Source organism: Cynocephalus volans, chromosome 6 (assembly GCF_027409185.1).
Source record: "Cynocephalus volans isolate mCynVol1 chromosome 6, mCynVol1.pri, whole genome shotgun sequence".
Classification (NCBI taxonomy): Eukaryota; Metazoa; Chordata; class Mammalia; order Dermoptera; family Cynocephalidae; genus Cynocephalus; species Cynocephalus volans.
In genome coordinates this window covers 78,692,178-78,706,425 of record NC_084465.1, presented here as the reverse complement: position 1 = coordinate 78,706,425, position 14,248 = coordinate 78,692,178, and the positions used below count along the sequence as shown (strand labels likewise).

Here is a 14,248-nt window from a genome sequence, read left to right as displayed (position 1 = left end):
ATTAGGTAAAGAAAAAGATGATATTCAAATCTAAAAGTAGCTTATTCTACCTGTAACAGAAAATCTTAATGTGTCACATTTTTTGTGACAGAATTGATATTGGACTTATGCATTAGAATATTTGAAATAAAACTGTTGTGCTTGCGTAGCCTCTTATAGGATCAAGGCTGTCAAAGATGCAGTTAGAAATAGCAACAAACACAAAAAGCTGTCGACAGTTAAAACATTTTTAAACAAGTTTTTTTTATGTCAAGAAGCCAAGCTAAATATTCTTCTGTATATTATGATAAAGTGGAGTGACATCATTTGTGCTTTTAAGCTACTCTAAGAATCTGGAACTTACTGCTGAGTCCAGGATGTATGAGGGTACTTCAAAAGTTCACGGAGATCTTTCCTCATACATAAAGTTCACCTTCCTCCTTCGGTTACTTTCCTTCCTTCCTTTGGTTACTTTCTTCAGTGCAGCACAATGGTTCTCAAACTTGAGCATGTGAAAGAATTATCAGAAAGGATTTCTACACACAAAACCATGCATGTTATACTGTAGGGTCATTTAAGGGATTTTCTAGGGTAATTTTACCTCTGGACAACTTTTGTTGCATGTGCTAATATCAGAAGCTAACTGAGGAGATTCCTCTTGTCCTTATTTATTCATGAGAATCCTTAACACATTTCCCCAGAATCCATACAACATACCTTTTGACATAATTATAAACACATTTGCAGCCTCAAAAGACATTTTCTAAAAAGCCATACTGTCCTAAAGTATAATTTTTCCCTTATTCAATATTTTATATTGGTTACAAGTTTCCCACAGATTTTTTTACAACATATTTTTAGGGATCCTAGTAATTCTCTCTCTCTCTCTCTCCCCACCCCCCATTGGAGAGAGAAAGAAACAGCAATTAATTAAAACTAAACCTTTTGAAGATTTCATTTTTTATCTCCACCTAGACAATACATTAACACCAGATTGTATTTCTTGAACTATAAACACAAATAAGAAAATATTTTACCTCTGAAATTTCTGTTATCCTTAAAACCCACTGTCATTTACCAGTAAGTCAAAATTATCCATTAATTGTTTTTATTTCAGTATATACCTCTGCACATTTTTAGTAAGAAATCACTGCTGCTGCTGATACATTATCTGCCATTGTTTTTTTGATATCCACTAAGTCATTTTTCCAAGATGATACTAGTGTGTCCTAATTTTGTACGATTCCAGGCAGCAGAGTGCCAGGAGGCCAGCATATGTCCAAGGAGAAGATGAGGGACCTTGCTATGTAGGAATTGACGATATGGGAATCTATCTCTTCCATCCTTTGCCAGTCTCTACACACACTTCAAATGCATGGAGAATGCTTTCTTAAAAGGCCTTTTCCATTTCTTCTGTTCAATTACCTTGTTGTGCTAGTAGGGCAAGATGAAGTATTTCTGGTGTGGTGTTTTTATTCAAGTTGAACTTTTTCTAAACTGTCCTGGGAACTTTCTACAATCATAATATTGTATTGGCCAATTTCCTTATTTTTTTTCAGATAATAGAACTGAGAATAGACTTCAGAGATTTTCTATTTCTACTCTCTCATGGGACAGCAAAAGATACCCATGTCCTGAGAAAATAAAATAATTCAGCCATCTTGTGAAAGAAAGGTTGAGAACTCAGATTTTAGAACTCAGCCAGTGGTTCTGTAGAACATCAAATTTGAGAACTTGGAAGACTTCTTTATAGTTCTGATTGTGGTTTTCAAAAGTACTGAATGAAGCACGGGGCCAGTGGCGCAATGGATAACGCGTCTGACTACGGATCAGAAGATTCAAAAGTACTGAATGAGAGGGTCCATTCAGATGAAAGAAGTAAATATTAGAATTTCTATTCATACTTATGGGAGAATATTTAGAAATAATTATTTCTTTTTTGTGTTAGAAGTAAGGAATTAAAATAAAAATGATTTTAGAACAATAAAATCTGTTTGAAAAGTTTGGTATAAAAATTCAACAGGAATATTGAACTCCATATTCCTAAAGGATAATGTACACAATGGAAATACCTCAAACAGTGAGTATAATTGCAGTCACCCACTAAAATCTTACCCCACCTTGTAGGAGAATTATACATTCCCAGCAATCACAATATACCCACAGCTCTAAGGGCATCTTCTTGACTTATGACCACCAATGAGAAAGAGCTAACTAAAATCTCTTACATTTCAAATTCTACTTACAATTCATATCTCCTTATCTGTCACTATCTGTTTTCACTTTTAACTTATTGAGTCTTTGTAGCAAAAATAATAGCATACTTTAAAACTCTATCATATCTTTATAGTACTTTACAATTTAAAAATGTAAAGTCAATACTTGCTATAATCCTGTGAAAAATCAGGGAAGCTATTACCCCCATTTTATAGATGCAGAAATGTAAAATCCAAGGGACCTCCTGAGATAAAATAATTTGTGTTGAGTTGGGATAATCTAGTTTTCTTATCTCTTTTCCAGAGTTCTTTTGATTTTACTAGGATAACTTTATGTCCCATGTTAATTGCAATGTCTATGCAACATATCGTTCTTATTCTATTCACTATTTTGCCAATGATATTTTGATTTTCTGTGAAATAGCCTTATGTTTTTGAATTAGCAGTTGGTCACTTTGTCCAAAATTATTTTTTCTAAAACAACTTTGAAAGTATTCCCTGTGCTGCTTTTATTCAGTAGCATTTATTCTTTCAAAGGATCCAATTTAAAACTCAGGTCAAATAATATCTCCAGCTATCACAGAGGAAAGAAAATTATCCAGAAAACAATGAATATATTAAAGAGAATTGGCACAGACAAAAATTATTTTTCTAAATCACTGAGGTAAAAATAAATGTGAATGTTAAGGTAGAAAATTAAATGCAATTCTGTTCTCTAACTATGATAGGAACATCACTTTGTTATATAGGAAATTGAACAGTCAGCTGAAAATATAGATTACTTAAACTCCAATTCGTCTCTTAGAATGTTTAAGTAAATTCTTGTTCTAATATGTCAAATATATAAAACATTTTTAAAAATCCCTGCATTAGTGACCTATAAGCATGAGTGAATTATTTACATTTTCAGTTTTCAAATATCAAATCCAGAAAGTGTATGTATTTTTTAAAGCCAGGAAAATCTATTTTAATTAAAAAGTAAGTTGATATCTTCTCTAGATTTCTAGACCTGATATTAATATAAACAGAAGAACTTATGTGATAATATACTGATATACTTACCTGAGATCTTAATATAGATTACGATTTTAAAATTATGTTTTTGCATATATGTAAACGAAAAGGAAAACGTGCTACAATGACAATGGATGATGCAACATCTGCTTGCTTTTTGCCTGGGTCATGGGAAAAATAAGTAATCAATCAAATTAAGTGTACATTTTGACCTTGAGATTTTATAAAGGAAAAAACATTCTTACCCCTGAAATATGGAGATTTTACATTTTTTCAATACTGTATATAATTTGACCTCTTTCCCAACAGTTCATGATATGTTTCCTTTGATAATCTTTGCTTTCATAATTAAAGTCATTATCATCATCATCATCATCAACATTATTTGGAGTAGAAGAGATGTGGCGTGTTAGTACAGGCTCACACCTTTTTAGTAGCTTGAAAGCTAGAAAATATGCTCTTTGAATGTTTGTAGTGTTTATGCAATCAGTACCTATGTTGCCAAGGCATATTGAAAACAGCTGGTTGCCTGCTGCCTGCCTCTCCCTTTGTTGGAACTGTTGCCAGAACAGGTAGTCAAAAATGGAAAGTAAGGGAAAATTCAGGCATCTGGGGTGTCTCTCAGGAAAGCAGCTGTGGCTTCCTTAGGAAGCAGTCATTGTTTCCCAACAGCCAAGACCCTGTATACCCTTGGGTCCAGTTCATGGCTGGCTTAGTAGGATGCAGTTTATGACTTAGAACTTATGAGAGAGACCATTTGGGCAGTCCCATCTCTGGCAGAACATTGAGAGAAATCCCCCAAGCTGCAAGCCATATGTGTGTGGGCTGTTGGTCTTCTATTAGCCTACTCTGGGAAGTTCCCATTTACTGGGGCTCTAATCATCCCTTTGACACAAGCAAAAACAATATGGAAGATCTTTTCAAAATATCTTTCCAAGATAGACTGTTCTATTTTTAAAACCAGACATCACTATTATTTCTGTAAACATGGCATTTTTTTCCCTAAAAATAAACTCATTTTTAAGAGACTTTTTTTGTTTCCTAGATAGTAGACAAGTACAAAGAATTCTTTAATGGCACACTAAAAATCCTGGATAAGCAGTGTTGAATGGTACTCTGCATTTGTAAACACATGCTCTTCTAGATTTAAGTTTTTAGTCTTCAAATATTGCAAGTTGTTATCCATGTGAGATGCCCCAGGCTCCTCTTTTTTAAGCCAGAGAGATGCCAGAAGCATGTTTCTGCTCTTTAGGATATCTGAAAATCAGTATGCTGTTATGATAGAACTATTGGGGGGCGGGGGTGCTGTCACTCATTTAACACAAAAATGGAATTTCGGTAGAATATTAGGACTGAGTGATTTTCTTGATAATTTTTGTTGAAACAGCTCTGATTTTAGAATGTAAATGCTTTACAATTTAGTAGTTATACATAAAAGCATATTAGAAGGATGTAGTACTTTGAATTTTAGATTAAATGTCATGTTTTTCATCATTAGAGAGAGTTCTGTTAGGACACTTAAGGACTATGATTCATCTAGAAACATTTTATTCAAAAATCTTTAGTTTCAAAACATACTGGATAGGAAGCAAACAATTTTGTGCTGGTGTTAGGCATACTCAGTAAAGTTAAATGAAATTTTATTTCTAGGTGTAACTAGAACTCATTTGCAAAAGTACAGAAGTAAAAAGGAAATTTAATGAATTTTTGATTCACTGAACTATCTTATACTTTAGAAAAAATTCGGTCATAATTTTCAGGGCATGAGGTCAAGTTATTTTGAATGGTTTGCCGATTGCTTATTTTAATGCATAAAAGTCTCAGCAGAAAGTCAAACTAGGTAACGTTCATCAAGTGCCTTGTTATTTTTTTCTACTCTTGTTTTATTCCCAGCTTTATAAAAACTAAAACAGACCATCCTTAAAAACTTTTTATTGTCCTGCTTTTTTTTTTATTTCCTTCTCACATCTATAAAAAGTAAAGAATGTGAGACTCCATTGAAAGTACAAGAGGAAGATTACTGGTGTGAAGATTCTTTCTATAAACTACACCTTTCCTAACATGTTTTTCCAGCGCAGTAGAGTCCTCCCTAACATCTCTTCCGACAAATGATATTTGGTTCATTATTAATTTGACCTTATAGCAAACCTATTTCTGTGTTTCCTTATTATTGTTTCTCTCCTGTAATTGAAGAAAAAGTTCTAAAAAGTTTTACTCTTTTGTAGCATTAAGAACATGAATGATTAGAAAAATACTATGTCAGACTTCAGTTTTAACAAAGCACATATTCTGGCCACCCCATGAATATAAATCATGCCTAATCAACTTTGGTTGTCTCTCTGATTTTTCTCTATGTGTTAGTTGTGGTAAGTTGGGCATTTCTTTTTACCTGTGCTTTTGACAAACTTCGAACTAAAGAAAAAAAAAATCTAACCTGGAAACAATTGAGGAAAAGGAGACTGGATATCAACTCTGTACCCCACAGTTATGTACCATCAATTATGTGACAATAAAAAAAAAAAAGAGAGAGAGAGTGTATGTATCAAAAAATTTAGAAAAATTCTAGGAAAACATTCTAAATAGAAGACGTATCATTTTATCATTGTTTGTAAGGAAAGAGAAGAATCTAGTAATTAATCACAGGCAATTTTTAAATCCATATTACCAGATTGCCAGACTCTGAGAACAAGAGTTGGCGATATCTGAATTTTTAAAAGCCAGAGATCTATAAAAACACCATATTCATAACTTCCATTCAAAGATGAAAAAATCCACACATTTTTTTGAGAACTATAGTATCTATTTTCACTTTATGCTAATTGTGGTTTATACAATTTTGACCAGATGGGTTTGCAAATACGGTAGCTAATTCATGCCAACTGTCTTCAAATATATTTTCTGAATTATAGCTATGCTTTGGAGACCTCTCAGGAATCTCTAATCTTGTTACTAACATTTATGGTTTTCAGATATTATCCTGATAGCTCAGATGTGGTCTGGATGAACAATTAGGTTAGTCATCAGGAATATTATCAGAAAGGATGCACACTTTCTTAGGTGGTTTAGACTTTTAGAAGTTAATAAATTATTGTACATAGTAAGAGATAATCATCCCTGGAGAACTGAAGAAATGGTTAAAATGAAGATTCTGCATTTGTTGTGTAAATTAAGTTAGTACTTTTTGTCACTCTAAGTGTCTTTTGCCCCCACTGAGTAGTAAATTAGTAAAAAACCTGATTTTTCAGTTTTTAGAGTTCAGCTAAAGAATTTTATAGCTATGTTCTAATGTTTATCTTGTGTTTACTTTTTCAAAACTTGATCGTGTTAAGTATATTTTCTTGTTTAAAAATTATTAGTAGATATTTAGCAATTGAGGAAACTATATATTCTTTTCAAATAATGTGTTTTTAATCACATGGGCATTCACATAAACTTTCTTTTTATATTGTTTTTTCTAAGCTAAGAAGTTTAATATATATTTAAAAGCTAATGTAAAATAATAATGTTTGATTTAAAATCTAAATAATAATAAATCCTTCCAAGATTTCATATTAAACATAACTGTGATCGTATCCTCTTTTGAACAGGGTATAAAAATAAACCCAAAGGGAGAACACAAGACTTCTAAAGAGTAGGTGCTGTGTCTAGAAATTATTTCTCTAAGACTTTTGTTTTTCTTTGCAGATGACTAAATATTTTTGGTCATATATAGAATATACTAAAAATAAAATTAATAGTTCTAAATTTCTTTTCAGTTGGCATTTGTCAAACTGGGTTCTTGCAAAATTCTAGGAAAAAAATATATTATTACCTAATATCTTTCTGTTGGTTTCATTTTAAAAGAAACTTCAGTACATTTGACTTCAATTTTTCCTGTAGTTCTGTTTGTGCTTATTTGTTCTCTTGAATTAATAGGAACTAGAGATAATTTGTTGCAATTCAGGTTTGATCCCTGTTTGGTTCAGCAGAGAATGGTCATCTGTACAAAAACCAAAACATTGTGTTAAAAAAAGTATTTAACAAAGATTGGTTTTACTTTTCTCCATTTTTTTTTTAATTGTGTTTTCCTTAAAACAAATTCTTGCTGTTATGGTTGTTATAGTTCTGCTAAATAGCCAATTAACTGGTATTTTATGAACCTCGTCAGTGTCAGAGAAATAATTTTTAGGTGAAAGTATACTCTTCTGTTTAGAGCCAGTATGATTTGTTAGGCATACAAAATATGTACGTTCATTTCAGGGGAATTTCAGGAAATTGACACAGATATCTAAATTTGGCTGAAAACTCACACAATTTAGTAAATGGTAATAAATTTTTAATTTTTTGTAAGGTGATTAAGTCTCAAGTCTTCACAAAAATGCAATTTCATATTTAAAATAACTGGATTATTTTCCTTGGCAAAGTGTAATAAGCAACCTTACCCATCACAATATGACTTAGCTCATTTAATATGTTCATTCAACTTATTAGTGATTCAGTTATGTGTACATAATTACACTGCTGCTGCCAATAGCCATAAAATTAAATGAGATATATCCAAGTGAATGTTTTCTATTTGAATATTTGTGACAGTAAATGCACATTTGGGAAACAAAATAAATTTTAGCTATTTCAGAGATTTTGTTTCTCTTGTGAATAATTCTTCAAGTACTTTAAAGCTTTAATTTTACTTGCAAGTTTATCTAAAGGTTAAATGATTTATTTGAGAAGTCTTATTTTATCACCTTCGTAAAGAGTGTTGGATGTCGCTAGCCTGTTGTAATTGAAATTGTCCACTGCTCAAGGTGCTATTTGTTGTTCTTTACTCATCAAGTCATTCATTAATAAATATAGTAAGTGGATTCAAACCAGCCAAGACAGATATGTACACAGGTGCAAGACAAATCCACTAGCTTTGTAATTTGAGGGATTACGGTGTGAGGACCTGCCACATGCACACAAATACCTCTTCTGATACTATTCTCTTTCTTTTAAGATATTAGGTGCCTGAATTGCTCACCATTGGAGTCATTTAGAATAAGGCCTTTTAAAACACAGACATAACTGGGAGGAGCAGCAGAATAACACCAGTTCCCTTGAGTGTTTTAATATGGATTAGTGGCTCAGATTAGCCACCTGCCAATTGATGAACATTTTGGAAAGAGGTGGAGGAAACATAGATTCATGCATCTGTACAGGTCAGAGTTCAAAGTTTAGGTCCCTGGAAAGTCAAGAAAATAGCTTGAAGACAAGGGCCACTAATGATGTGTTAGCACAAGGAGGGTTTGACACTAAGAATGAACTTCCTCTGCTTCGTATTTTGAATCCAGCTGTTAAAATCATGGGACTTGCCCAGACCTAGGATAAAATAAATGTGCATTGAGTTTGTATGTATCCAGGAGCAGCATATCTGTAGATTAGAGAAAAATACTTCAAAACAAACAAACAAAAAACGCTACAGTTTCCATTTATTATTCTAATAGCCTAAGTAAGAATTTTGACTACATTTAACAAACAGATGATTGAGAAATATGTTAATGAACTATTATCTAAATCAGCACATTTAATCTATTCAACTATGGAGTTCTAAAATGAACAGCTTAATACAAAAGTCAAGAGAGCAGTTAAAGGGACATTTTTAAATGGGATAACAACAATAATGAAGTGGTTATATTTAGTCCATGTTAATTTCCTGACTTAAAATTATATATGTAACATATATTTAAATCTATTTTGTATATAATATATATACACATACACATATTCAAAAATATAAAGGCAAATCTGTTTTCTTCTATTTAAATATATTCTAATGGAACAGGGTAAATATTTCAGGGTCATACGTATTTTTAGGACATATTCATTTTATTTAATTTCTATGATCTTGTGCCAATATGGATTTCATTATATATAAAAACTCCAATTTTCATGCTTAAAATATTAATTGTAAAAAGGTCTCAGAAATTTAGTAGTTACTGACTCGAAAATTCACCAGCAAATCCAGATGATTACTACGAAAAAGGTAATGAATTCACTATGTTATTCATATCCATCGAACAAACTTCCCAGGCTGTGCAGTTGGATTTTCTGGGGCACATTAAGTTAATGTAAAACACCATTTCAGCTCTGATATTTAGCAGTTCTGTGATTCCTTGGTAAGCCACATAAATTTTGAGTTCCTATTGTCTTATCGATGAACTGGATACCAATCGTCCAAGGTTTGTAATTAAGTAAGGGCACCTAGGATAGTACCTGCCCTCAGCAAGGGTCTTCCACTGCAATTAACACAGGATGATTCTGGCCCCTGTGCTACATCAGTTTTACATCTACTTGGAGGGACAATACATAGGAGTCTAAAACACATGAAAAAGCAAACAAAATAAAACTGCAAACTGCAACATTGCATTCTTGGTAGGAAGCTACATGCATTTAGGTAATTGGAACAGGGAAGATCTTTGAGATTTGATTAAGGATGGGTCCTAGGTGAAATAGGACTTGAATTACAGTTTCAGAGGTAGTCAGGTTTAGTTATGAAGTGGTGGATTAACAACAAAGAAACAAACTAGAATGGTAATCTCTTTCACTCTCCTTTTTGGTATACCACTGGGAATCCAAAAGAAAGTACAAATAGTCTAGGGGAGACTATCCCTACTTTGGAAAACGGAAAATAGAGTAATTATGACACATTCACAAAAGTTTACATACAAATTTCAAGGTTTCACTGAAGTAATTCTCCTCAGCCTTCCTCCATGGAGATAATCCTTGCAACCATAGACACCAGATTGAAAACCAGTGAAAACTTCTATTGCCAACTATACTTCAGATTTCAGTATCTTGCACAACACGAGGTACCTATTCATTGCTTGATCCAAATTATTTACTCTGGTATTATAGATTTGGCACCTCTGTCCCACTTGACACAGCTGTCTTCTCAGCTGTCCCTGTGTCAACATTAACCCATCTTCATAGACAAACGCAACTCATCACACAGGACTAGAGCTTTCACAAATATTCCCCCAAACTTGGCATTATTTTACCTGACACCATCATGAGAAATCTCATGAGGTCATTTCTCTTGAATTCAGTCAAAAGAAACAATATCAAAACCAGCCTTTAAATATATTGTAGTTGACCTCGAGGCAACTTCAAAAAGTTAATATTGTTCTTGACTTTGCTTCAATATAACTACCGATTTTATTTTTAGTATTTTTTTCATATTGTGGGTGTTATAGGCTGAAAGGAATTGCATGGATTTGAAGAAAACTATCAGACTGGCTAACGTGAAGGATAATGTTTCTCTAGAAAGAACCAGAAGATTTATAGGAAACTGGACAATCCACTGCTAAATCTAAATATTAATGTTTGTGATGATTTATTTATTTATGTGGTGGTTAGTTTATTTTTTATTTATTATTTTCTTTTTTTCCTTCTTATTCAGGCTTTAATTACAAAATCAGCACAGTTCAAGATATCTTTTGTGAATGAATGGCTGGCCTCATTAATGTCCTTGGCTTCCCCTCAGTCCCTCACCCCAGAATGCTTCCAGGCCTCTATCTTATTACTTAAACATGCTTTCTTTGTATATTTTAATGGATCTTCCAGGAGTAGTGATCATCTTCCTGGTGAGAGGCAACTGGTCATATTTTAATAATTTGGAAAGGAAGTTTGCACCATAAGAAAAAATATGGAGAAACTTTCGAACAGCTATCTCAATAATTCCAGCTGTTTGGGCATCAGTCTCTTTTACCTTCATTCTAGTACTCAACCACCTAAAATAGAAATCATGAAAGCAATGTGATAGCTTAATTTTTAGTGCTTCAGTAAGAGCAAGGGGAAGGGTTCTCTTGGGAAAAACCTGATGGTACAAAGACCATGACCAGTTCATAGATCGAGCAAACTCAATGCACTCTTGAGGCTGCTTATTATGGTTCAGTTCTGTCTTCAGTTTTAAAGAGAATTATGCAGTTACAGTTTTACACCTGATGACATCAAAAGATAAGTCAGCAGCAGCAATATTTTTACTTGTTCTATTCCAAAGGCTTCTTAAACTGGGATCATTTAATATAGTACATACAACATGCAGTATCCCCAAATGCCAGAAGAAAGTTCTATTTCACTCAACATCTAACTTATACTCATATGGCCCCATCCCTGGAAATGACCAAGATTTGTGAGTATAAGAAAAAAGCCACAGAAACAAAGTTTTTTACTCCCACTTCTGTCTTCACGTAACATGTTTCAAATTAAATTGTTCCATGTTCTATCAGTGAACAACTGCTAGATTCAATTTAAATAATTTAACTTTCTAAAATGTTTATGTTCATTTTCCCCTAGGAAGATATTTTTAACTCAGTTGAACAAATATATTGACTCAGTTTTAATTGTTTTTCTTCTTTGTGTTTTATTTCTTCAGATTTTTTTTTCCATTTGCATTGCTTTCTGGGGAGCAAGAAGTATGAAACAGCTTGTCTCCAGTCCTTGGAAATAACCTAAGTTTGTACACAATTCTCTTGTTTTAATCAATTGTCCACAGCCACAATATATAATCATTGAATGTGGAAATAAAATTGTCTTATATAATGTGTTGAACCATTTCTTTAATGAAAGGTAAATGTACTTATTTACTCTTGTTTGTTTTTCACATTTGTTGTTTTCTATTAAAATTAAAGTTAGTTGCGGTTACTTTTAGTTATTGCAATAGTTGAAAAATGAATGATCTGAAATATAATAGTGTTATATTCACTGTAGCATCTAAGACAATGAGTATAAGAAAGGAAAGAGGAAAACTTAAAAACAGTAAAATTGAATAAAAATTGCCTTTGCTTTGACTTGACAACAGCATTCCCTTTGATGTATGCAAAGTTGTGCTTAGATACATTTTTCTAGCCATAAAAATGTACTATGTTAGTTGTCTGCCTAAGGCTGCATTTACCTTTGAAAATCACATGACCTAAGCTACTATACAGAAGAGACATCGCTGAAATAAAAATAAATAGAATTTGTCAAAATTAGCTTGTTCAACAGGTTAATTTGTGATACATATATCTAATATATTTGGTCAATTTGTTCTGGCAGATTGAGGAGCAAGCAGTAAATCTGTGTTAATTAAAATTATCACAATAATGTGAATAAAATTCTCTAAATAAAATTGCCTGAGGTGTTATGTGTCCATACTTCATTGAGATTGTAAAACTGCACCAAATGTTTTATTGGGAGGGAATCGACAGGAGTAAGCAGGATAAAGTCCAAAGAAGGAGGACTGAAAGACATTTAAAAATGTTTTTTCTTCCCCACTCCAATATTTCTTAGATTTCAAGTTACAATTTAAATAATCAAAGTTGCAAATACTAAGTGAATTAATGCTCTGCTTTGTGGAGCTTTGCCTGTGTTAATCACTGATTAGCATAGTGATTACATAGAGACTGATCCGTTGGATAAACTCATTTTATAAATATGTTATTTAAGCTTTAAACAGAGAAAAGTGTGAAATTATGAAAAGAATCAGACTGTAGGTATCTATGTGGACTCATAATAGGTTGAAGTATATTTATTTTTAAAGTGGAACAGCAGAGGAAGATTAAGTTGTTTACATAATGGAAAATTAGCAAGTTACATCTTTAAGAGTCAGAAGTGGAGTTTGGCTTTCCTTCATTCGTGTTTTTATATTTCTTAATTTAACACAGAGTTAGAGCAAATACTTAAGCCCATAACAAATATTAAATCCTACTTTTGTCCTTTACAGCAATTCTTGCCTGACTTTGCATATGTAGAATCATGTTAAGGCAGGGAGCCCTCTGCTGGCTTGAAATGATTAAACTTACAGTGTGAACATTCTCCAGATCCAGATTCTACATACTACTGACTCTTCTTCTGTCTGTAGGTCACATCATTTCTTTATAGTATAGAAAAGAGACTTTTTACAAATCTTTAAATAGATTTTTAGTATGGCTGAATAGTTTAATGCTTTCCCCGGGAATGATGCACAAATATACACACATATGCCTGAATATATATGGTTTTATAGGAGTGGCCTAAAATTGAGTTTAATAATGGAAATAAATAATTCAAAAATGATAAAAATCCTTTTAAGGGGAAGTTAAGTTTTCTTTTAGTAAACTCAATTTTTTTAATTCTCTCTTTTCTCTCTCAGCTTCCCTCACGATAATTGTGAATGGTTTTCTTTTAGGAATAAAGATATTTTCAAGCTACCAATTTCCAGGCCTTTGAAAGTGGAAGTGGTTCCCAGAAAGGCAGTGTTCCTAGGGTCTCTGTGCATTAACCAGAGCACTTTTTCTTCACCTTCAACCCTGGTAATTTTCCAGTCCAGCTTTCTCTTGCAGAGCACTAACGCATGGTGACAGATCATGTAACTATTATTAATGTTGTAAATTAATCTTGAGTGATGCCATGCAATTTATGCTTACTCTTGACTGGGAGGACTCTGTCTCTCTCTCTGGAGGGAAAGCACTAAAAATAGGACTCATCAATTACCCACCACTTCTAATGAAAAGATGCAAACTGACTGTGAATCATGATGAAGATACTCAGTTTTGCTAATCTACCATAAGGAAGACTAGAGAGAGGGATGGAGCGTTTGTTTATTGAGTAGTACTCTATCAGCATTACTTCATTTTGCCTCTAAATGTGAATTGGGTGCTATTAGAACCCTTTTATGGAAGAGAATTCTGAGTCCAAGAGAGGTTAAATAACTTGTGCAAACCGGTAAAGCATATTAAGTGGCCAAAAGAAAATTCAAACTCTCTGAAGCCATGATGTTTCTCCATTCTGTGATGTCACATACCCAAGGCAAATCTTTAGAAGTATAGGCCCAGGAACTTAAGTTCAAATATTTCCTATTCAATTTGATGCTACAAGCTACAAAATAAAGTTCACATGGTAAGTATTTTAGTTAAAGGAAGAGTTGACAAGATGAACGAGTTCAGAATTTTTAAACCTTCTAATAGTGGTCATGCCCTAGGTTTATTTACGGGATTACCATATATCTGAAAGAAGCCTCTCCCTGTACTTAATTTGTCAATTTTTTCTAGAATTGTTCATTA

General features: G+C 32.8%; 1 protein-coding gene across 1 annotated transcript in view; it reads left to right on the top strand.

Moving 5' to 3' along the window:
• Positions 1–11,676, top strand: part of AGMO (alkylglycerol monooxygenase) — a 327,960-nt gene extending 316,284 nt beyond the window's left edge. Inside the window, exon 13 of the mRNA XM_063101383.1 lies at positions 11,602–11,676. Within this exon, the coding sequence (XP_062957453.1) occupies positions 11,602–11,676 (75 nt within the window). The remainder of the gene's footprint in view (positions 1–11,601) is intronic.
• Positions 11,677–14,248: the final 2,572 nt, after the last annotated feature.